The sequence below is a fragment of the Lycorma delicatula genome, chromosome 2 (assembly GCF_047948215.1).
Source record: "Lycorma delicatula isolate Av1 chromosome 2, ASM4794821v1, whole genome shotgun sequence".
Lineage (NCBI taxonomy): Eukaryota > Metazoa > Arthropoda > Insecta > Hemiptera > Fulgoridae > Lycorma > Lycorma delicatula.
In genome coordinates, this window is record NC_134456.1 from 233,676,482 (window position 1) to 233,703,765 (window position 27,284).

Here is a 27,284-nt window from a genome sequence, read left to right on the forward strand (position 1 = left end):
ATTAATGCAAAAATTAAAACAATAAAAAAAATATTTTTAACATTGTATTCAATTATTCATTTCAGTATTTCAATTCAATATTTTTGACAATGTTTTACATCAATTTGTCATTTTTGTGATAATTGAATTGCTAGAAATAATATGGATAAGCTATTCAAATTTTTTTTAATACATTAATACATACTGTACTGTTTGCCGTTTCTATTGATCTTAACGTACATAATTAATTTTTTATGCAGATAAAAAATGTTTAGCTATGATAGTTTTTACAGGTTCAGGTTTGAAAGTTATAAAAAAATTTCAGAATTTTCAAAAAATAATCAAGTTTATGCAGTTACAAAATTTTCTAGGTGAATTTTTTGATTTGCAGTCACATCAGCACCACAGTTTATAAAATTTTTAATTTACTTAATGCAAGAACTTTACAGTAGTAGAATAAAAAAATCTATGATTTTTTACTGATTAGAAACAGCATAGGAAGCTTAGCTTCATCAAACAGATATCTCAATACTAGTTTAACTTAAATAGGAATGGTGAAAACTTCAAAACAATAAGACTTCTTTTACATTTCCATGGAAGTTGAGCTGACCTGACTCATGGGAATTGCAAAAGAATGAGGAATAATAGACAAATAAACAGTGGAGAAAGTGTTAGGGGAAATCACAGGGGGCACTACTTCAGATCAGAATTTATTGGCACAGTTTACTGACAAAAGGCTTGTCTGAACACAATTGAGACCAAGGTCAAGTTTATACATCCTTGCACAAGTTTTGCTGTTAGCTTCAAATATTAGATTACTATTAAGCTCTATTTACATCTGCATTTCCATTATCAGCACAAGTGCAAGGTCTACCGTTTTCACTATTAGTTGTGTAATTTGTCTTAACAACAGAGATACTGAGTGATGTGTAGTTGGCAGCATTGTATTCTGGATAACCTCCTCTGAAACCACATGATCTTGGATTGTTGATCTCATTTTGTTTTTTTAAGTGTTAGTGATGATTTTTGTAATGTATGATTTTTCTGGAGCAAAATCCCACTTTCACGCAAAATAAAATTTTGTGTGAAAACTGGGAAAACTTTCAGAGAAACATTTCAACTTTTGAAACAAGCTTACAGAGATGATGCTCTGGGTCCTAAGCAATGTTATGAATGGTTTTCACAATTTAAAAGTGGTCATCAATCAGCTGAAGATGACCCTCCATCAAGAAGGCCTTTGACTTCAACTGTTAACACACGATCAGAAAATCAACAATCTGATGCGTGCAAAACACCGATCGATTGTCAGAGAAGTTGAAGAAAAATTAGCATCTCAAACGGACATACCATGACATTTTGACTGAATTATTGAACATGTATCAAGTAGCAGCAAAGCTTGTTCCTAGTTTAATGACCAAACACAGCAAAAAAAAGACATTGAGTGGATGTTTGTTGGCAACTTAAATTGGGGCAAAGGATAATATTGGGAGACGAAAGCCAGGTTTGCGGCTACAACATCAAGACAAAAGTTCAATCATCACAATGGACTGGCAAAGGATCTCCATGCCCCCAAAAAAATCAGTCTCAATCCAAGTGATGCTCTGTTTTTTGTTTTAATGGAATTGTACATTTTTAATTCTTGCCTCAAGGTTAACAGTGAGCCCTGCCTACTATCAAGGCATTTTACAATGGTTACATGAAAAAATCTGCAAAAAGAGACTAGAGTTGTGGTGAGACAATTCACCACAATAATAATATTTGATAATATTAATAATAATTATTTAATAATATTATTGGTTCCTTCACCAAGAAAATGTGCCCGCATACACAGCTTTGTCAATTTATCAGTTTTGTGTCAGAAATCAGATGACTGTCACTTCCTCAGCCTCCCTACTCGCCAGACCTACTTGCGATTTTTTCTTATTTCCAAAATTAAAATCAGTGATGAGAGGATGGCATTTTGGGACTATTGATGACAAAGGAAATTTTGTCATGAACCTAAAAGGCTATTTCAAATGAAGTTAACCAGGACTGCAACGTGAAGTGGAACCACTGGAAAATTGTCTGAATAGGGGGAGGGGAGTACTTTGAAGGGTCAAGGTCCAATAATCTGTAAAATTAATAATAAAGATTAAAAAAATATGTTTGGTTATTTTCTGAACAGACCCTGTTGTTTAATTGTAATGCTTACATAATATTTTAAATATTATCATTGATTTATAATCCACAGCTTACCTCTGTAGTAATTACACAGCATGAATTTCAAGCCAGGTAATTTCTGTTTCTTACAGTTATAACTAAGAGTATTTCTATTAACATTATAATGACAGTAATTTTTAAATATACAGCTGAATGAAAATTATCAACATGCTAATTTTTCATTCGTAGAATTCTATTCCAAAGTGGGCAGGGGAAAAATATTTAAAAAAATAAAGCTTATTTCAAGGTCATGTTCTTAAATTAAGTACAGAAAATGCACTTTTGTACTAGATCATTTTTTACTTAAATAAAAGTATATCCTGACAGGGGAAAAATTAGCAATAGATTAATTAAATGAGAAAATTATTTTGAAATATTTTTTTTCGCCACTAAATGTGGCAAAATTACATACAAGATCTATTCAGAAAATAACCGACCATTTTTAACTAAGCACCAACAGAGATATTTAGTGACGTGCAGTTGGTAGCATTGTGTTCGGCAAAACCTACTCTATAACCACGTGTTCTTGGATTGCTGATACCTTGTTTAGTTTTCATGTTATTGTTATTTGAGTGTAATGTGTTTAAATGTTAGTAGTGATTTTTGTAACAATGCTGCTACACTAAATATCTCCATTTGCATGAAATTAAAAATGTTTGGTTAGTTTCTGAACAGACCTCACATGTTCAGAAATTACAACACCTTCATTTACTTAAAATATTATGCACATTTTTGGCAGATCACGGGGAGAGTTCTCAACCACTAATTTGCAATTTGTTTAAATATTCAGGTGCCTTTACTATATTTAGTAAAGAAAGAAAAATAAAGAAGAAAAATATTTAAGGTGCATATTCTAGCAGAAATATTCAGAAGTAGAGATTAAATAGAGGGTCAGTCCATTCAAAATCAACCAATGATGGTTGCTGACAAAATTTATTTATTGTTTTATCTAAGTTTTTACTACACTCAGAATTAAAAACAAGTATTAATTTTATCAATGTTCAACTTTTTTTGAGCAGCCATTTTGTATTAGTGCATCAGCCTATTTTTCATTTTACAGAGGTTTATGTTAAACGTTATATAACTTCTTGATTTTTAAAGATATTCTCAGTTCAAACAAAAACCATGTAAAAGAGCATAAAATGTACAATATTTTCTACTTAACTGTAAATAAACAAAAAAATTGGTAAATGTTAATGTTTTCAAACTAAAATCCTTCTCTTTTAAAATTAAAAATGTTAAAGATAAAACTAAGACTCACCTTCTATTTTTTTCCTGGATATAGTCTTTACAGTATTACTTCCCTAAAAGGTTGCAAGCAAGCCTTAAGAGTTTGCTTCCATTTTTTTAAACGGGTCTTCAAATATTGCAATTTTTCTAAAAATTGGGTATTTTCAGTCTGAAATATTTTGGAATGAACACACTTATAAAATCCACAATTTTCAGAAAACATTCTTTCATTTGGTAGTAATAAGTGTTTAAAATTTCATCACTGAGACTTTATTAGTATTTTAGTTACAGAAGCACTATTAATATGTGCAGACATTACCATTGCTTGTAGTACATATCTAAAAAAAACATTATTTTTATTTACACATTGTTATACTTTTGCTGTTTACAATCTTAACAAAAAAAATGACACAGTGTCATTTCAAAGCTGCTCTTCAGAAATGGTTATAAAAAGTTGACTAATTTTTGTACAGTTTTTCACTATGTTGAAACTATGACCTGCTACAGTTGTGAATTCTGTTTGTATAAGTTTCTGTAGTACCTTACAGACTGGAACCCGCACTTAGTCATTTTTAGGGGCTTGGAAAGAGGCTTTTGGACCATGTGAATGGAAGAAGTCAATAAAGAGGTCGTAGTTTTCCTCTGCTGTTTCCTCAATTCTCCCGATCCACCATTTATTGTCATAAATGCATGCTACTGTATCATTTTTTTTCAAATGAAAATACAGTATATGAAAGTATTTGAATGCAGCAATCAGTAAATTTTTCTGATAAAATCTGATCTGTTTGACTTACAGGTACAAATCTATGATGATCTTGTATTTGGTATTTGTATGGAACTATCAAATCTTTTCTGTAATTTCATGCTGTTTGATTGAACTTCTTTTGATGTTACACAGATAAAATTTATGCCTGGTACATTATCAAGAAAAAATCTTGTACATATCTTCAGCTGTTAAAATTTGACTGCTGTATGGTCGCTGCAAGCTAGCCTTGGTCACAGCTCTTTTGTAGATCCACAGATTCCATCACAAGTATTCTTGCCATGTGAGCAAGCAAAAAAAATTCTACTCAAATTCAGTCTGAATTTGACTGCTGGCTCCATTACTAAAATATATAATTTTTTTTTACTTCTGGGGCTACTTTCTTAATGAAGTATTTTTGATAAGTATGTACAGTAGCGGTGTTGTGCTCCAAGTTGTCACTTACAACACATAAGCTCTTGCAATAAATCTTGTCTTCATCTTTTCAGTAAACACATAGGTTGCTTGTGGATTGGACCAATTCAAACTTTGAATTTCGTCTTATAGGACAAATATGAAGTTCTCTGCAAAATTACATAGCGTTATACAAAAATCTTTTGATAAATTTTCCTTGAGTTCTTCAAAGTATTGTGACTGCGCTTTTGAAATTTTATCATAAACAGCTTTTCAACTAAGCCCTCAAAAAAAAATAACCTGAGTTATTAGTTCAGTTCGATCAGCATTAATTCACTGCATAAAAGTTACATCATCAGGAAGATCATCAGTTCCATCTCTTAAAAGTAGAAGAAGAAATTCTTTTCCTGGGTAAAACTGACACGATTGACTGATCAAGCATACACTCATTATTCTGAGTCACAAACCAGTAAATCAATTAAATCTTTGTCATCTGCATTTATTTTTGCCCCTATAAGCATAATTTTAACATTTTGGTGGTACTTAACAGATAAACACATTGTGTGTACCAGCTGATCTAGGTAACAAACACACACCACTTAGGTCTTAAGGAGCGAAAAACTGACTACCAAATTTATGATCAGGGTATTTTTGTTTAAAACTAACAAATAACTCATTCAAAGAATACAAACAATATTAGTCTTTTTTGTTTGTAAACTTTATGACCCTACACATTCCTTTTCTCAGGGGCACAATCGACTACTATCAACATCTTCATAAAACTTAATGACATCACTAACAACTTTGTCTCTTAATTTGTCATCTTTCTTTTTTAAATCTGGCAACACAACTTACCTTGAGTTTTCAACAAGTTCCGTGATACTGTACTTGATTGTTACATTTAAATTCTTCACATATCCTTTGTTTAGACAAAGAATGATCTTTATTTTTTCTTCTTCTTTGGCTAATTTACATTTTTCTTTCATCAGTTTCTTGTATTCATTTGACAAATCTTCTTCATCTACTTTATCTTTTTCCTCTTCATCTGTCAAACTCATTGAAAGAAGAAGCCAATTTTCCTTTGACAGCTGAACTTATTTTTTCTGTTTTAGTTTTTACTGCTGTCTGACGTTTTCTTTTACTCACTTTTATTATTCTGGATGTAGAGGACGGATTCAATGATTTGCAAACTGTATCTACTACATTTAAATTACTACCTTTGCCAACAAAGGATTTTTCAATGTCTGTGGTAACGTTTTTCAATGTCTGGTTAGTAATCTATGTCTGTCACTTGTCTATCTTCTATAACTACACCAAAAATTTTTTTTTATTATATGTATACCCACCATAAAGTGATTTAGCAGGGATTAAATTAACGGGAACATTTTGAATTTTTCGTAAATGTTCAAGAAATATTTCTCTTAAACCAATTCTTAAAGGCTTTTTGTGAATACTTAAAGGATCACTACAGTTTCTTACAAATATATGAAGGTACTTCATTTTATGACAGTTACAAATAGCTTCTTGTTCACTTGATAATCGAAATTCCAATAACAATTGTTCACTCTCCCTCATCATTTAATTTATAAATTTCCTTAGAAAAAGGCTGGTATATGACACAATTCACCAGTTAATAATCCTACAGAGAACTCCATAATAATAAAAAATGTCACATAACCTGAAAAACAAAACATTAATATTTCACAAATTAACCCCACCAGAGTTGATTGCACAATAAACATAAAAGCAGCTATGAATCCTTAAGGTGACCAGAACTGTGTTCTCTACCCTAATTGTGTGGTGGGAAGTCTTACAAGTCAGACCTGAATGCAGCTACTTAATACTGTACGGCTAACAATCAATGCATTCAGGTCTGAACTTGTACACTCCCCACCACTACTAATGCGTTCAGGAATGTCTGTGTGTATGTATGCAAGATCTGTTCAAAAAACCAAACTTTTAATTACGCGCCAACGGAGAAATTTTTTAGTGACATGTGGTTGGGTTGGCAGCATTGCGTTTCGCATAACCTCCTCTGTAACTACATGTTCTTGGATTATTGATCTCGTTTAGTTTTCATGTTATTGTTATTTGAGTACAGGGTGTCTAAGTGTTTGTAGCGATTTTTGTAATGTGCATTTTTCAGGAGCAACAATACAACGTAAAATTTTGCGTGAAACCGAGGAAAACTTTCAGAGAAACTTTTCACGTTTTGAAACAAGCTTATGAGGATGATGCTCTCGCAGAATTACATACGACCCAGAGCATCATCCTCGTAAACTTGTTTCAAAACGTGATAAGTTTCTCTGAAAGTTTTCCTCAGTTTCACGCAAAATTTTACGTTGTATTGTTGCTCCTGAAAAATGCACATTACAAATTCTGCGAGTTTTTTTTCATGATTTAAAAATTGTAATCAGTCAACTGAAGATGACCCTCGACCAAGAAGGCCTTCGACTTCAACTGAAGACACACACATTCAAAAAATGATGCACATCACAGATTGACTGTCAAAAAACTTGCAAAAAGAGTTAGCATCATGATTGGATCATGCCGTGACATTTTTACTGAAAAATTGAACATGCATCGAGTTGCAGCAAAGTTTGTTCCTTGTTTGATGACCGAACAGCAGAAAGAATGTCGAGTAGACAATTGCCAGCAACTCCTTGAAGAAGCCGATGATGATAAAACATTCATGGAAAGGATCAAAACAGGAGATGAAAGTTGGGTTTACAGCTACAACATCAAGACAAAAATTCAATCTTCAAAAAATCATTCATTACAAAAATCACTACTAACACTTAACATATTGCACTCAAATAACAATAACACGAAAACTAAACGAGATATCAACAATCCAAGAACATGTTACAGGGAAAGAACAGGGAATGTTATGCAGAACAAATGATGCCAACCGCACATCACTAAATATCTCCGACGCATAATTAAAAAACTATATATATATATATATATATATATATATATAAAAACTATAAAAATATATAGATATATATATATACACACATTCCAGATTGTGAACTATATATTTACAAAAAAATTGCTTCAAATTACACTTCTGCGTTAGTTCGATTTTTACTACAAGCAGTGTCATATCTAGACTTAATAGCAGTTCCTGAAATTTTAAACACTTATTACAACAAAATGAAAGAATGTTTCCTGAAAATTTTAGATTTTTTAAGTATGTCCATTCTGAGATAATTCAGACTGGAAATACCCAATTATCCTTAATTATTAACAACCTGTTCATATTAACAATAGGAACGAAGTTATGGTATTTTTATAAAACTGATTTATTCTGTATAAGCTGCATCCGGTTCTAATGACACTACAGTTACAGTATCAGTTACCCATCGCCATCGTCGTCTTGTCTATTTGCCATAGTCATTGACTGTTTGTATTTGTGGATGGTTATGTGCATTTTATCTGTTTAGTTTATCTTGTAAAGTTTAATACAATGATTTATTTTAATTATGGCATTAAGATGAATACAAAAGGACAGCGTCTATGATCTTTTACAGTAAATGAAAAACTGCGTATTATAGAAGAGGCTGAAAAAATTGGAAATCAGTTGGCAGGAAGAAAATTTGACATAGATGAAAGCTGCATTCAAGACTGGCGTTAGATGAAACAACTTCTGGTGAAATACACTGGTAATAAAAGGGCTTTTTGTGACTTAAAACCAAAATACATAAGACATAGAAAAAAGATTGTATGACTTTGTTATGGAAAAAAGGAAATGCGGTTATGCTGTCACGACAGAAATGTGTCAATCATATGCTCGTCAAATCGCTAAATCATTGAATAAAGTTGATTTTAAAGCAAGCTGTAGATGGATAACACAATTTTTTGCATGAAATGATTTGTTAGTAAGATGAAAGACGACCATTTCTCAACGACTTCCAGATGCTTATGAACAAAAAATATTACATTTTCACAAATACATAATAGATCTTAGAAAAGATAAAGGCTATCTGCCTTCTCAAATAGGAAACGCTGATCAAACCCCCATATATTTTGAAATGCCATTTGACAAAACAGTAAAAAATGAAAAATGTGTTACGATTCGCACTGGTGGTAATGAAAAACAAAGGTGTAGTGTTATGCTTTGCCCAACTTATGATGGATCAAAATTACCTCTGTACATTGTTTTTAATTCATACCATACAGGTAAATGGAGTAATTATCAGGGCACAGGAATCAGGTTGGATGGATGAAACCTTAATTTTAGATTGGATCAGGTGTGTATGGCAAAAGCGATCAGGAGATTTACTTAATAAAATAAATACCGGTATGCTAGTAATGGATAGTTATTGGGGGTATACGACTGATAAAGTGAAAGACATAAAAGGGTATGACAGACAAAGTAATAATTCCAGGTGGATTTACATCTCTTTTGCAACCACTGGAACGGAATAAACCGTTCAAATCTGCATTAAAACAACTGTACAGTAAATGGATGGCCGAAGAAAATTTCTTTCTCACGCCTGCAGGAAGAATCAAACGCCCAGATTTTAAACAGATTTGTGTTTGGATAAAAGATGCTTGGGAAGGTATTTCCATATAATTAGTAAGGAAAAGTTTAAAAAATGCGGAATATCGAATGAACTTGATAGTAGTGAAGACAATCACCTTTGGCAGACCAACGTGGAGACTACCGGTAACTCTTCTACAGACATTGACAGTGACAGTGATTAATTAAAAATAAATCCCATATTAAAAAGTATATCGAAATGATCCTTTTCAACATATCTTCTTTTCGTTTTACTGGCTATTGATTCTGAACTAAACTAGTACTTACGGTAATTAATTATTAATGTAATATTAATATTGCAATTTAAATTAATGAATTAAATGCTTTACTTTCTGAATATTTTCGTATTTTTTTATCATATCTGTTGCACTTTAAAATACCAGTATATATACTTAATTTTTTTTTTTTTTTAGATTTTCGGTCCGGAAAATTGTGGTGCGGGGCTTATTCGTGGGCGGGGTGGGAGTACTCAAATAAATACGGTATTAACATTTACAATTTTTTTTTACGGTTAAGCAGGCCTGAATATATAATAAACAGAAAATATTGTACATTTTATGCTCTTTAAAACAGTTTTTATTTGAACTGAATGTCTTTAAAAACTAAGAAGCTACAGAGTTAACACAAACCTTTGTAAAATGAAAAATAGACTGATGCACAAATACCAAATGGCTGCTCAATAAAACTGAACATCTAAAAAAATTAATGAATACCTGTTTTCAACTCTCTGAATATAGTACAAACTTAGGTTAAAAAAATAAAAAAATTAATAAATTTTGACAGCAACCTTTACAAATTAAATTAATTGAATTGTTATGGATTAACCCTATTAATAAAATTAAAAGCAAATTAAAATATGATTTTGAAAATTTTAGGAAATTAAGCTCAAAACTTTTAAGTTAAAAAAAATAATAAATCATCATTCATTTTTCTTATAATTAGTAAAAAAAAAAGTGACTTACAATGCACCACGTGCCACTAGTCCCTCAATGTTTCTTGGATCGATATTGAGAGCTTTATTTAAACACTGAAAGGCCTCAGTTTGACGTCCTGCCTTAAAATGATCGATTCCTTCTGCTACACTGCGGAATGCCCATTTGCTAGCTTGAACTTGTCTCAACTCACTGGCATATTCACCTTCAGGAAACCTATCCCTAAAATTACACAAAAAAGATTACTGAAGAAAATTCTGTTAAAACATTTAACCAGTAACAGTACAACAAACAGTTTCAACATTTTTATTAGCTGATTAATAAAGACTTCATCAACACATTAAAATAAATTCTGCCGGCCTCATTTATAATCCAGTTTGATTTTAAAGATCAAAACTTTATTGATAATATGGGCAAAAAGGAAGCTTCTTTTTGAACTGTATTTCTATTAATTATATATATTTTACTGAAATTAATCTTTTGAAGATGCATAAATATTCCTCTGTAGCATTAAATTTTATTTTAAATTATATTAATATAAACCACCTAATTATTAAGATAATTAAAATAAGATATATAATCTTAATACTCTGTATTAGGTGGTTTATATTAGTGGAAGTAAAAGTAGTTATTATATACAGATAGGGTATTTCACCAAGAAACAGAAAGAATTTCAGGATGAGTTCTACCAGTGAAAATAACACTGGTAGTGAGTTACAAAAACACTTTGTCAGTGAGTTACGGCTGACGAAAGATTTTGCTATGATTCCAGAGCAAAGAGTGAAATAAAGCCATACTGAAATTCTAGGAACCCAAATTAAGAGGGTAATCTTGATGGTTTCTTATGGGTTTTGACCTGATGAATAATAAAAAAAAAAAATTTCAAAATTCTATTTGCAGTGGTTTTTTGAGAAAACTGGGCTATAAAACGAAAAAAAAGGCAATCAACAAGTAAGTTCCTATAAAGACCATAACGTGATGCTGAAGTTCTTTATGCTACTCTTTACTTATTAGGCTAATATCCCATTGTTACTGGAGTAAAGGCATACACAACTTTTAGCAGAAATGAAAATACCTTTCTACATCTTGAAAATAAATGGAAACCGAGAAGCAATTGCAGAAAGTGCATGTGATCTAACATCTGAGAAGCAGTTCTTGAATTGGAGTAAAAAACCTAGCTGCAAATAAAAGCTATACTGTTCAGGCATCAGTCATAAATTGCATTATCACATAAATTAAACTACATAATCCGGAACCATAGAATAGTATAGTTTGTTGAAGATCTCACTAACTAATACTGGTACAAGTAACTACTAAATGTCAAGTCGCAAAAAAAAAGCTTAAATAAGATCTTATTCATTAACATTATCAATAGTTTCAACACCTTGTCTTAAAACAAAAACCAATACACAATGCAATTATTTGACAAGAAAGGTACACCCCTGTATCATTCACCATAATAATCTCCAAATTGGACAATAGCCTTTAGATTCTAAAAAAAGGTAAATAAAAAAATGAACTGCTTTCCATGATTTGACTAAACAATGGCCCTATCATAACTAACAGCTTATGGTAAAAAAAATACTAACAAAAAATGAAAATGATTGAAAAAACTTTTCACAATTAGGGCAGCTAATGATTATTTTTTTTTTTTCTAGGATGATGGAGCAAACCTGCACCATGCATAACACAACATCTTTGACCTTGATCTTCCCACCACTACAAGTCCAGAGCACATCACTGTGACCTCTCAGTATCACTGTGACCTATCAGTAAAGTTAACAAGCAAAGATGTGTTTTTTCTTTCTCATCACAGTTTTTTAATATGTTACAGCTCTATAAGAGGGCCACAATTTACTTAGCTTCAGACGGCTTTTGGGAAAGATGTTGTCAAGAACACAAATTTTACATTTTCATAAAATGTTTTCTAACATTAAAAGACAAAACAAATTTTAAATACAAAGACCACAACTAATGACAATCAACCTCATGGACAGAGGTCAACCTATTCAGGATGCGTAAAGTTGTATAATCCAATCAAAGATAAATGGTAAAAATGATTGCAGAAAATCTGTGTCAAAATGTTTCCAAAAATCTGCTCAGGAGTGACAGTGAACCTTACATAAAAATTATGACAGCTGAAATTTTGAAACAAACTGAACTCAAGCCAGAATTATCAAATTGTGTTAGCAGGGTTGGCGGTTCTTCCAGTATAATTCAGACAAGATGTCAAAAGCTTCAATATAATGTGTCAAAAATCACAAAGACCAAAAAAAGCTTGCATGTGGAATGCAAGTTTGTGTGCTTTTTTAGATTTGATAAGCATTGTTTATAAATATTACTTATCTTTTTGAGAAACAGTAAATCAACATTTCTAGAAAACCTTTGAAAACAAAGTCCTCTACATCTTCCAAATGATAATTAGATTCATCATTCTATATTGCAATTGACTAAAAAGGTAACAATTTTTTTCATAATCAATCTTATTATTTTACTGTTTGACCTTGTATAAGAAAAACTTCCCTGATATATCCCGATTGTCCAATATGGGTCCTACACCAGTGGTCACAGACAGAACAAGATGGGAGCAACACAGTAAACTACCCTTATCTATTCTAATCAGAGGCAGCTCCTAGGTTGATTAATCACCTCTTTTCTTTTCCCTCCACATGGCTGGTAGGGAAGAAGGAGTTATCAAGCAGGGTGTCCATCCAGATACCCTACTTTCCCTTCCTGTTAAGAAAGGGCGTCTGGATGGATTGGTATCATTATATAACCCTGTGTCTGCTCAACAGCTTCAGTAAATCTTCTGAGAGACTCAATTAAAAGCTTAAAAGCAACTAGGTTAAGCGTGGAGTTAGCTAACAAAGGTTTCAATAAAAACCAGTATGGCTTCAGGACTGAGTGATATAGAGTGGATGCAGTGACTGAAGTTATTCAAATAGCTAATGAAGTTACTGGTGGCGGTTCAAGGGGCTGGCAAAAGGATCTCATGGTAATGTTCTTGGATATTAAGAACACGCTTAATAGCCTGTTATCTTCTGCGAGTAAATGTAGGAGGACTTGATAACTCCACATCTAAAAAGAGGTAAGAGGTTTTAGGCATTTGGCTTGACAGGAGGTACACACAGCTTTCTATGCCATATTGCTAAAAAGCTACAGAAAGGACATAGAAGGTGGTTGCAACCTTAAGTCGGCTAATGGCAAATGTCAGTGGGCCATGCACATCAAACAGAAAGGTGATGGCGAGTGCGGCGTGGACTACATTACCTTATGAGTACCTGCATGGGAGACAAAAAAGACATCAATAATAATAAAGAGGCTGTAGCCAGCTGCTACAGAACATTACTGAAGCGACAACCCTCCAATTGAGCTTACGGTATTGAAGCTATGAGAGTATTGAAAGGAGGCCAATCAGAGGACACTGATATACGCCTGATGGAAAGATGGCAAAAGTGGTAGGCGGATGCACTGTTGAGCAGGTGAACTTACCGGTTAATACTTAAAATAAGTCCTGGGTTAGAAGGAAATTGTAAACTGACTTTTTGATCATGAAAGTTTTAACCCCTACCTATTCCGCAGGGGGAAGAGCATGCATCAGACACATATTTACTGGGCAGTGTAATATGGTAATATGGTAACACAATTTTTAATTGTCGAACATCATTCAGAGAGGGTCGCTTAAATTTGCTCAGTGGAATATCAGCTGATAACACTGTTCCTAAAATGCTGGAAAGGAGAATTGGTCGGCAGAGAAGAAACTGGTGACAATCATAAGGAAGCAAGATAGAAGACAGAAAACTACTCACATGGCTTGTCAGTAGGTGCATCTGCTTACGGAAGTAGTTGCTGACAATGATGTCTGTAGGATTCTTAGAAGACACACAACAATGTTATATCAGATCAGAGCCTGAAATATACTCATGATGCTGAGTTCATTATGAGAGGTGGTGGGGATTTAGATGCTGCAATTTCGATACTACAACCTGTTTAGTGGGATGGTGACCCACTTTCTAGTGCCTGTGCAACTGATAATGGAATCTTTTTTTGGCACAAAAGCAAACTGAATAAGTTGCCTTCTGGATAGAGCCCTCATAAAAATGTCCTTGCTTCTCATAAAAACTAATTCACTAACTTCAGTCACATCACTTTCATGTTCACCAACCTCCATGAAAGGTATAAGTTACTCTCCTCACAGCTCCCAGTTATTACATTTTGTTTCCCTTATTCAAAAACATGGTAGCTTAAATCACATGTTCAACTGGGCTACTGTTTAAAGATGTGGAATTTCATCACAGATAGGCCAAACCTGTCTTAATATTAAAGAAACTCAGAACTGTTGGGCTGAGAATGGATTGTTACTGTGCCTCCCTCACCCCACATACTATATATATATATATATATATATATATATATATATATACACGCACACATGTGCATGCACACACACACACACACACAATACACGAGTTTCATTCACAAATCCTTCTTATGGATGCTGTTTTCAACCATTAAGTTATGCTTGCATACTACTATTTTTAATAATCTTAAGAGCGGATAAAATACAATAAAAAATAAAATTTATACATATCTCTTGTCAGATACAGTTTACTGCTTCAAAATTACACTCTGATTTTGCCATTTCAAAATTATGCATATAATAATTTCTGCAACTGAAATACCTTAAATACAAATAAAAATACCATTACCTCATGCCATTCATATAAGTAAAATTGTTCATTCCCAGTCCAAGAGTATTTGAGAGACAGTTGATATTACTGGGGTTGTTAAATCCAACACTATTTTCAAGCAGCTCATTGTACTGCTCACCTTTACTGTACTCCTGTGCCTGCCTGTAAACAAAAAATTAAGGCCTGAATTAATCCCAGATCATACAAATAAAATCATTAATTAATATTATTAAAAATTTCCTAATAGAGTAGTGTTTTTGTGCTATCAGTTAACCACTGTATGTGTAAAACGTATCCAGCATACAAGCAACACGTAAATTAATGACACATTTTTTTTCCAACATATATAATAGCCTTACCTTCAGTAGCGCACAAAACCAAAACTAGTCAGAATATGATCACCACCAAAATTAACTGGTCTGTAAAATACATTTTGAAACACTGAAACATGAAGAAACAATTCTCTCCTTAACTTCTCTTAACATATGTATAATATGTGTAAGAATTACATATGTATAAACATTATTATTAAATCTTTCTTCAGGAAACTGCTGGAGCTAAAAACATCTTTAAAAACAACCCTGTAAGAATTCACTAATAAATGTGTCATTGAAATACACTGCATGTGCTGTTTGCATTTCAACATTAAGCATATATATATATATATTTCTTTTTTTCTAATATTTTCTTGAGAATTATACAAGCATTTTGAAACAAAGAAATTTTGAAACAAAAAAAAAATCAATACTTAGTATTAATAAATGAAAAAAATTTTTGTGAAGAAAATTTAATGTTGTACAAAAGTAATGTAAACTAAGTAATACAATACATACAGTCTAACTGATAAAATGCCATGCAAAATGTCTAATTCTGCAATAAGAAAGATGTTAATTATCAGTTTAATAAAATAAAGATCAGAAAACAAATGACTTTAAAATTCTTTAAGTAAACATTTAAAAAATAATAATAAACCCACATTTAAAACAAAAAAATTGAATTCAGTCAATTAAGAAATCAATACATGATTTATCACCCCCCACCATGAAAATACCTGGTCTCACCTGTTATCTGCAGTTACATATTTTTTCTTTCAAAAATTATTAAATTCAAATTTATGAATAATTATATCCTCTACTGCAAACAGCATTGATGTTTTAACACCAGAACATATATTATAATACCGAGACCACAAATGTAGTAGCTGCAAAATAAATTCTACATCCCAGTGGTGTTTGGTTTTTTTTTATCTTACTTTATTTTTAAAAACAGTTTTCCGTCATTTCCAAATGTATGATATGATCAGAGTTCAAAGCGTTTTGCTGGAATACCAAATGAGAACAGATTAAATAAAAAGTTCACAATTTGTTATGTAAATTACAACCTTCTTATTAAATTTTATTTTTAATCACACCACAATAAGAATTACAAAAAAAAAAAATTCAGAAGCTGAATTCAATCAGAAGAAACATCAATAAAACATTACAATCATGAGGATTATAGGTAAATCACTCTTATTTTATGTAACTGATGAATTTATTTTTATAACCAGGGTTCATTCCTGTACGTTATGATCAGTCACAAAACTGAACAGGCCACACAACCTTCCTTGAATAAGCTTAACTCTATGAATAATATCAAAACAATTATCTTATCCAAGTTTCTTAGTAAGTAAACAACGATAAACAATATTCATGAATGAGTTATATATGAATTTTTATATTCCGATAAACAAAGTGTGGTTACTTTATATTACATATATTTTTAAATTCATCAATATTATGGTTCTGCAGCTCAATTTTGTGCATCTCACATTATTCAAACAGGAATACATCTAACTTTAACTTGATGCAAGTAGTACGTCACACACACCCCTTCCAAAGAATTAGTTATCTGACAAACCTCCTCCATGTTATAGCATGTAATGTAATGTTTGTAAATGAAAGTTTTAATTATATTTATTTTTGTTATCTTGCTTATGTTTCAGACTAGAAACTATTAGGAAACTATTAGACCTGAATATTAAACATCTACACAATTAGATGTCAAATGATACCTAACTTTTATTATATAATTTTAAACTACTTGATTAAAATATAACAATAAAAAATACAAAATAATATTAACATCAAAGTACAAAAAAATATATAGAAATTCACAACTGTTAACAACAGTTCATTATAAAATAATATAAACTTTCTCTTTCAAAAGGTTGCCTTTTTTAAGACATTTTACCATTAGATTGTTTTTTAAAATTATTGTGCATGTTGTTGTGAATTAGTTCTCGTTTAAATTCTTTCTGTAATCTTCTTGCCTTAAGATTCTTGTTGTGAATTAATTCTTCATTAATATGCAAAACAATAGATCAATGGTTGAGTTTACAAAACAATAAAGTAGAATAAAAATAGGTATGCTTCAACAACAGTTTTGTTTTAATAGGTCAGGTCTCTATATTAAAAATCGAGTTACCTGCTATGTCATGGAGGTGTTGTCAAGCAATTGGTGGGGTGACAAATTCCCAATTTATATATTACCAATTTACATCCAAGTAACACAGATTGACAAAATTAAAAAAAATAGACAAGCTTCATTATGTAAAAAAAAAAACAAACAAAAAAACACTGATACATGGTCTATAAAACTTTTCTACAACCCAATATTTTTGCAGAGAAAATACATTTTTATCTTAATTCATTTCTTGAAATGGTTAAAAAGTTAAAATTCCTTCAAGTGTAAAAAGTTTACTAGATACACCACTATGAATGTTTCACAAGAACATATAAAAATTCAACATTAAGTTGTTAATAATCCAGCCAAATGTATCATCAACCAGTATAATTTATGAATATTTATAACCATAGAATCAAATAGAATATATGTACTTGTCATCAGATATTCTATGAAGAACGACTAACCTGTCAACACACAAAATAACATCTAAAAATCTCTTTAATAGAATAAAAGAAGAAAATAACCCATTTTCTTAAATTAATATCTACTTTTACAGCACATCCCAACTATCATTCAGGAATTCCAGCAATGGATCTCAATATCTTCTGTTTGATTTTATTTCAATCACTTAAATAAGTGACTCAAAAATACTACCACGGCAAAAACAATTAACATGTTAAGTAAAATGATGGTAACTAAAAAAAAAGTACAAAGCCACACACACATACATAATGATTCCACAACATACAAATTTAAATTAACTGTTGAACAACTAAGATTACAAGCCAAATTAAATTGAGTGTTACTCTTATTAAACTTTCTCATAAGAATAATCTGAAAACACATTCCCTAAACAAAATTCAGATACAAGAAGTATAAAAAAAGCTGAGAATCAAAGTATTTTACTATCATACATATAATACGCACAACTACTAATTAATACCACACTGAATAGTATGCATTTACAACAATGATTGTGTAAAACAATTAAACAATAATATTAAAAATAAAATATACTCATACAATAAACACACACACATACACACACATAGAGAGAGAGAGAGACACACAAATATCATTATATATATATATAAGTTAAACTTATCATATTAAAAAATATGGTAAGTTTAAATACAGTAACCATATTTTATATATATATATATATGTTTAACTTACTGGAGTTTTGGTGGTTAATATTTCATACTGTTAATTTTATTAAAAAAATTATATATAATACACATACACACACACACACAGACCACTACAATAAAAATAGCTGCTCTTGTATTTAAGAATCCATATATCTAAATTATTTAAAACTATTGTAATTTCCTTCTTTAATTCAGCGTACTTAAAGAATTACCTTCAATCCTCACGTAAAGAATGCAATATCTTCTTTCATGTTGAACAATGATTAATATAAAATGATTAGACAGGCAGCAAGTTATTCTATCTTGCAACATTTTTGTGCGAAAATAATTCATTACGTAGAATAATAATTATTGTGTGTGGACAAGGTTAATATTTTTATTTTTAATACATTTTATAAAGCAAACTTAACAATTCTTAACTTAACATTTCAATCCAAAGAATAATTTTCACTATACAATATTTTTTTTTACTGGACATCACAAAAAAATGTCAAAAAGTAACACAATTTCAGGGATAAATAACCAAAGTCTTATTCAAGACATCAGAAACAGTATGATGAATAAGTGATTCCTTTAATGTAATTTCTTGCTATCTAATTTTTATAAATTTTTTAAACAAACAATAATAAATAATAATCATGAAGGCGATATAATTAATGATACAAACTCGTAAATCATTTAACCCTTTGCAGTCACAAACCTACAATTAACTTTCTTCTTTTCATTTTGATGTCGGTATAAGACTGCATTAATGGAGAACATACACGAATATTCGCCTACTACCTGTACGAAGTTTACTTTTTCTAATATAAATAAATTCTCATACTTACATTTCAATTTTGGTGTAGTTTGAGCAAGTAGAAAACTTTTTTAAATTCTTCTATAATGCAGTCTCACAATAAACAAGGAAAATCATTAAAAATTTTCCTAACTACAGATGACAATGCAGTTTTGAGCATGTTTTAAAACTTATTTATTACTACAAACTTTCTGCAGGTTTTATATCTTCTTCAAATGAAATACTTACATAAAGAATGCATCTGTTTTGATTAAATATATATTTTTTTAATAGAAATGTAACATCTTCAGTTATATAAACAGCATTAAATCCATAATTTTATACTGATAAATTCAATATTAATCACTGACGCACCTGGTTACTTAATACAAATATTAATTCCACTCTTTTATCATTCTCAAATAGGCCTTTAGATATAAATTGTTTTTTATTAATGATTCTCATTCTTCACATCAGTTTTAAATGCTGATATTCTATATATTTTCTCTTTTTTTATGCTACTCACTTTAATTCAAACACTGTAAGATTAAGTCCTATTTCAGAGTCATGGCTGAAAACCTGAGCAAACCTTCAAATAATTTGATAGAGAATGTTTCATAATTGATAATATGAAATACTGACAAACTGATAAACTTCCTCACAGCTTTACTCTAATTTTTTTTAATGCCAACACAAAAGAAGGGATAGTGGAACTAGTTTTTGCTTTTATGCCGCTAGTCTTTTTTAAATATTTTTTTCTTTCAAGCAATGTACTAATAGCAGTAAAACATCAATAAATCCTGGCTGACTAAGATAGAGTATATATTTCTCCTCATTAGTAACTTTTTAACTCATTGTTATATAAACAGAAATTATAACCTGAAATGATAATAGCAATGTAATATTTCAATTTACGCCTGTTTATAATAGTAATAATAAATGATACAATTAATACAAATCAAGAACTTTTTTTAATGTGATCATATAATTCATTATATGTACACCATTGTCACATTTAAGTCCTGTATTTAACATGCAACTTTCAAGCTTTAACAGCTAAAGAAAGATAAGATTCACTTTTTTACAATGTATCTTTTGACTAATAGTCCAATTTCAAATATTACAGAAACAAGCACTTTTCTTAGCTAAGATTCCCAGAAAGCATTTTAGAACAGAGACTCGGAGATAATTACTAATCAAAATTTGATTTAATCACATTATTCAATCATTTAGATAACACTATATTATTATTACATTTTACACAGAAATGTTTACATACCAGAAATACACTTGTGTATTAAATTTTAAAAAATGCTCACATTCATCAGTTTTTATAACAATCTAGCAAATAGAGAACATAACTATTTTTTTATACCTTCCCAGTTTAAAAGCCGCTTACTAATTATTTAAAACAATAACACACGAGCATAACACACACAGAATAATACGCGCACGTGCAAGTTGTGGGAAAAGTAAAGAAACTCTAGTGGTAATTATCAAATTGACAATGACTGAAATATAATCATCCAGAAGTAGCTAATGCATGCACATGAAACGGTTTCTTCACTAATGTTATGACCTTTACTGTCAAATTTAATCAGAAAGATATTATTAAACATCCACTTTCAAATACTGTACATGTGCTTTTCTGACCAAATTCCCAGCATAAACTTATGCAGCATTCTATTTCATCAACTGGGTCAAAAAGTTTTATTTTTATTTTTGTTAATGAGCTCAGGGCAAAATAAAAAAACTTAATTCAAACAAGTGAAAATAAATGACCAATTTTATTTATTTTTTAAATTGAATTATAAAATGTCAATTTTCACAAATGACCTCAGAATTACATACAAAAAGCATTCTTACAAAAATGCCAAAAAGAGAAAGATTGACAATGTTAATGAATTATAGAATGTTTTTCTATATATTTGCTGTATTCATTTTTTCATTACATTTGAAGAGATACATTGAGAATTTCTCACATTTAGAAAAACTTTTCATGAAATATTTTCACACATAAAACAACTGGCAATGTAAAAAAGCTTGAATGTTACACTGAACAAATCAATATCTTATCTTGTCAAATAAAGGTCTGAATCATATTGATTTTTGTGGTTTTATGCAAAACCAACAAGAGATTGAATGTCACAACTGATTTTAAAAGAATTAACATGTTAATTAAGAATTTAACTCTAGAACATGTATCTTGCATTATACAAATTTTCCACGATACATGTGAACTTCATATAGCTTATAAAAACATGTCAACATTTAGTTAGCTCTTGTAATGTAAACAGATTACTTTGACAACTTTAAAGGCATTATATGTCATCAAACACAACTTTCCTTAGATTTACTATTTTAATATCATCATACGCTGTCTACATTCTACACAAAGGTTCATGATACCTAGAAAAACTCTCTAACCTATTAACTATCTAATAAATGTGCAATAATTATGAACTGAAATTTCAGAACTTTCAGTTTATTTGTACATATGACAAAAATCAATTTGCCAATAGTAAAAGACAAATAATTATGTCTTTTAATAATTTAGCAACAAATTGAAGAAAATAAAGAATTCTAAATCAGTCTTTTTAAACTCATTACAATATTAAAGCTACTCTTATATTAATTATTTATTTTATACTTGATTTTAAAAAATATCAGTTGCTTACTAACTTAAATCAACAGACGGGAAAACACAGGGTTGGAAAAAAATTACATAATATTTGTGTTTTCTGGCCTCAAGAGAGCTTTGCATTTTATTCACAAAGGGGAGACAGATTCACACTCTATACTCTAATATACAATACATACATAACTGATAATAAGTAATAGTGCTGCATTCATATGAGTCATTTGTGAAGGGTACGGATAGCAAGAAAGCTTTTATTTTTTCAATAAAGATATTGCTACAGTCACCTCAGTACTCTGAACCCATTATGATGCTTGTAGGGGCTTAAATTTCTAGTAAGTACACACTTACATTTCCTGAATAACTTTTAATCAAATGTCACTCCAAGACAAACTGATTACATGAAATAGGAACTCAAAAATAATTTTCTAAAAAGCAGAAAAATAATATTTTTAGTAATTAACACAAATATTTTTATATAATACCCAGAAAATCATACAACTGATTCACTGAAAGAAAGTAGAATGAAAAATCACTAATCGATTAAATTTACCTTTTGCATTTAGGTTATTTATTTTAAACATTTCCCATAAATATTTTTCACACGCTGCTAATTCTTAACTATAATTGAAAGAAACCAGAAACAATAATCCCAGCACTTTAAAATGAATACTGAACTTTTTAAATACATATAATTCAGCTACTATAAATGAATACATGATTTCTTATCTGACAGTAAGATAGACCAAAAAGGATTCAATTTATGAAGTAAAGATCTTTAAAGCGGAGTATAAAGAAAGAACAAGTGATATTAAAAAAAGGCAGTCTACTTTTTTGGTTAATAAATTTAATTATTTGTTAGTAAGTTCCTATCTTAGTTATTATTCTCACATTGAACCCTCATTAAAATAAAATTTAAATTCACGCTTACTTTATTTGCTAATAATACACATATTATGGTAATGGTTTAACTGACAAGAATTTTTTAAATATAAAACAATTGTAAAAGCTTTAAAAAGAACAATTTTTGTTTTTAATATGGGATGCTAATTGTATTATCAGCATGCTATGCAAATTTTTTTACAATTTTAATTCACTGATTATGACAAACGTTGTTACACATATCACAGCAACAGATTACAGTCACAAAGGTTCAGCAGTAACAGTAGAACATCTTTTGTAAATCTGTGTTCACAATATTTTGTTTGATGTAACCTAGATTTTGAATTAGAATATAAAACGGTTCTGAGTTATAAATTAATACAATAACTAAGATGTGTAATAAACTTTGCATACAATGGCTCTTTTTAGGTATTAAAAATCACTTGAGTGGTATAAAATTACCATACTTAAATGACTACTCATCTTGATTACATTGAGTACCAATTCATGTTTGGTTCATATTTATAATTTGTGGCAGTTTTAACTATCCAACTAAAACATCATTAGCAGGCAAAAGCAGTGGCCGTGTTTATTCAATTAATTCTTTTACTTAACCTTTCAGCAAGTCATTTTTGGTGACCGTAAATTAATAATTAGTAACCATAAATTAAAATATATGTAAGTACAATATAATCCTAAGAGAAGTTTGAAGAGGGTAGTATAAATTTCAAATATTACACATATTATTTTTCATCAGAAAATATCAATGCGCCTACAGATATTACACAACTATTATTAAATCACATATAGACATTAGCATGTTAATAAGCAAATTGATATTGACATTGATATTTTGGTCATGTACAAAATTTCCCTTTTTTTTATTTTCACCGATAAGAAACATTTTTACAATCTGGTAAAAAGCTCAATTTATAAGACAACTGAGCCAGCTGTTAATATGAATAGACATGACCCAATACTTTTCACAATTATGAAACTAACAACCACATTATCTCATTTTTTAATTAAAAAATAATCCAATTTTCATGAAGAAAAAACAACTGACAAACCAGTGAATGATTTATCTTTAAAGAAAATCTGTCAAATCAAAACAGTAATTAATGTTAAGCAATTCATTCGCAATACATAGTTTCACAACATAACTGAATTTTTGCTTCACACAAACTGTCCCACTCATTGTATCTTATTTTTACCGACATGCTTTGTGGAAGTCTAAATCAAAAACATTTTCAAGCATTATCCTTTCAACATAAATGGCATTTTTCTTAATGTTTAAACCGGTTCTTAAAATATTAACTTTTTAAAACAAGTTCTTTTATATTTATTGTCATAAAATTATAACAATTCAAAATTAAGATTTTTCATTTACTCACCAAACAATCAATCTAATAAAACCAATTCTGTTTGGTCATGGAATCAATAACTTGAGGAATGAACAAGTTCCCATACAGTAAGCATTATTCATGTTTTAAAAATCTATTCAAAGCTCAAGAACTGGGGCACTTAAGACCTAGTTTAGTAGTCTGGGATGCCCTCTTAGTAGTTATAAGTGCCCTCTTAGTTATTACTAAGTGGTTATATATTACTAAGTAGTAATTCTTTGATACAAAGTTAGTTCGTTTATGTTTAGATAGCAAATTAGTTTGACAAATATATAAATTGTTCACTAGTGGTTTCTTAATAATATCATAAAAACTAATGAGTAATGAAGGTATTATTTCAAAATAATAAACAATCTGGCCCATACTATCCTGATATTTTGTCTTCTCTAAAGTTGGGAAAGTGTGAAATAATGAATGGTAGCATAAGTAATATGATAACAGAGACTTATATTTCTTACCTACAATTTTCCCTATTAAAAATGTTTTCATCCCTTCAGTAAACTTTAAACATTTTTGTACACGTAGAAAGAAATATAAAGAATAAAATCTATTATAGCTATGTTCGTTAATAACCTTACTTAAATAACAAAATTAAATTTAATTTTAATTCACCTGTATATAAAGTTCTTTTTAAAACAATTATTTAACAGGGCGAACCAAATATCTTACAAAAGATTAATAATCTGAATGATACATTTATTTAAATAGATAACAGAGAAAACACGTGCAAATCAAACATTACACAATGTGCAGAAACCGTGAATTTTTTTTTGTGACAACAGTGTACTTAAAATAAAATAGAATACAAGAGATAGCTTATGTTACTAAATAAATTTATCACAGAAGAATAAAACAATACTGTTAATTTTTTCATAAAATATGAAAAAATGGATTCACATATTAAGCATAAAGAGAAATTAATTATAAAGCAATAATACTAACTTATAACTTTCAGGAAAATCATCAGAGTGTACCAGGCCAAGTCGCGCTCTGTGTTCAGAGGTATGGACACCCTTCATGCCACATGTCATTTTCTCTGAATCGGCTACAACCTCCAAAACTTCACAACACACCAGATCATTTATAAGAAATGGACGCGAGATGTTTTTCTTGTCAACAGCTGGTATCAAATTCATTGTGAGACAATGCGCCTATAAAAAAAACTAATTCAATATGGAAAACATTTCTTCATCATATAGGCTCATACATTATATTAACTTACTATATTATAATAATAACAAAAGTTAGTGGGAAAAAATAAAATGTGCTATCAATTAAAAATTGATTTATCTATTACCAATCTGTAGCGCAGAGAATCACAATGAAGTTAAAATTAAATGCAAACTGTTTTACAAGTAAAATTTAATGTCCTTTTGAATAGTCTGATTTTTTTTAAAATGACCAAGTCTAAATTTCTCCAGACTATAAATTAGAGAACAGCTAACAATTGAATAATTATTTAACAAATATAAATCTATTAATGTTATATACTGCAAATTCCTGCATTGGGTCTGCTTGATCCTGAAGTACTGAGAGCAAAATGATATTTTTTTATATTAACTTGTTTTTTTTATATTTTATATAACCGTATCTAATCAGTCCATTATTCAAGTCTCTTCGAAGGAACTGTTCAGATCTTGGGTCCTCCCCATACTTTATCATACATTCCGACCTCAGTGCCCTTTCTGGTGTTCTAAATATTCATGTTGTGAGTTTCTTTCTTGTGAATGTGAAGCGAGTGTTTGTCCTTAATTTTTTCATAAATTTTTAAATAAAACTTTTATATCTATTAAAAAAAATTTTTCCCCTGAGAAAATTTTTTTAAAAACAATTCTAAATGAATATTCATCATAGCTTTTAGCAGATGAAATCTGTTTCAGCAACAGCTTTCTCATTATTTTAGAAAGTCATACGTTTTTACTTTAAGTCTATGAAAATTATATGCATTATCCTTGAAACTAAGGTTTATTTAAAAATACTACTACCCAATAAAATGCTATTTTCTTAATTTTTAACCCACATTTAAATAAAAGAACATTTAACAATTTAAAAAAATTAATTCATGGGGTATTGAATTGTAAAAATTACAAAACGTGATCAGAATCTGACTAAATAATGAAATTTATAAACTTTAGCAATTTATTAATACATCTCCATGTTGTAGTAAATGGAAAATGTGGAAATTTAAAATTTTCTCATTCTCATTAAAATTTTAAACAAATTTAATTAATTCAAATTTTTAATTTCTTATTAAACTTTTCTAATTTTCTTTTTTCTCATTAAAATTTTCTGTTTTCAAATGTAAAACATCAGATTTCTATCCATTTCATAGTTTTATATATGCCTAATCTTCAACTGCCAACTTTTTGACAACTAGCTGGACAGTTGAAAAAGCCCCATGCCTTTTTTAGGGTTTTTTCATACTCTTTTTTTAACAGAATAAACAGTTCTTTGTAATATAACCAGATTTAACAATTCTTCAATTTACTTATCCAACTATTTCAATAATATCATTTTCCAATTTAAACATGTAACAACTTAAATGTAAAATTCAACATATGTCAATTTAAACATAAAAAACCAAGTTAACTGCTTTCTAAATATAAGTTCACAAATCCTTTTTTTTTATTATAATGTTATTTTTAATTTTATGTAAATAAACAAATTTAATCATTAAAGTTGAACTTTATAAAATATGGGGAAAGAAGACGTACACACTCTGGTATGCTGACATTTATACATTAAAAAAACCACTCTTTCAGAAAACAAGTTTTTAGCAAAAATAAACTGTGTAAAACAATTCCCATGTTGAAGGACTAGATGATAATTTAATTTTAAATATATTGATCTAATGATTTTAAGTATAATGATTACATAGTCAACAAGTGCTCAAGAGAGAATGCTCTCTATGAACACTTCTACCTTCTTGTTTTACAATTCACTAATTTCATATTAATAACCACATTCCATTATGTTGAGCATGAACACAGTAATAAATTTCTTTTAAATCTTATCTAAATATACTTTATTTTGGAATACTGAAGTGACATAGATTGCTATAGATCTTATTAAAATAATTAAAATCCAATCACAACCTTGATATTAAGATCAGCAACACTGCGAGCAGTCTCTCCATCAAGACACAATACCTTCAATACTAGAGCTGATGATAGTTTTTGAATGATAGAAGCATATATAATATCTCCCACTTTCACACACTGTAAACAAAAACAATTCAATAAAATTCA

The 27,284-nt window shown here is 29.8% G+C and overlaps 1 protein-coding gene across 5 annotated transcripts in view; it reads right to left on the reverse strand.

Moving 5' to 3' along the window:
* LOC142319753 (uncharacterized) overlaps positions 1 to 27,284 on the reverse strand; it is a 105,742-nt gene that overhangs the window by 48,738 nt on the left and 29,720 nt on the right. For all 5 annotated transcript variants that reach the window (XM_075357386.1, XM_075357384.1, XM_075357383.1 and 2 more), the window contains exons 4-7: positions 27,132 to 27,254; positions 24,979 to 25,187; positions 14,755 to 14,898; positions 10,076 to 10,267 (exon numbers count right to left, since the gene is read on the reverse strand). In XM_075357386.1, the coding sequence (XP_075213501.1) occupies positions 10,076 to 10,267; positions 14,755 to 14,898; positions 24,979 to 25,187; positions 27,132 to 27,254 (668 nt within the window). The remainder of the gene's footprint in view (positions 1 to 10,075; positions 10,268 to 14,754; positions 14,899 to 24,978; positions 25,188 to 27,131; positions 27,255 to 27,284) is intronic.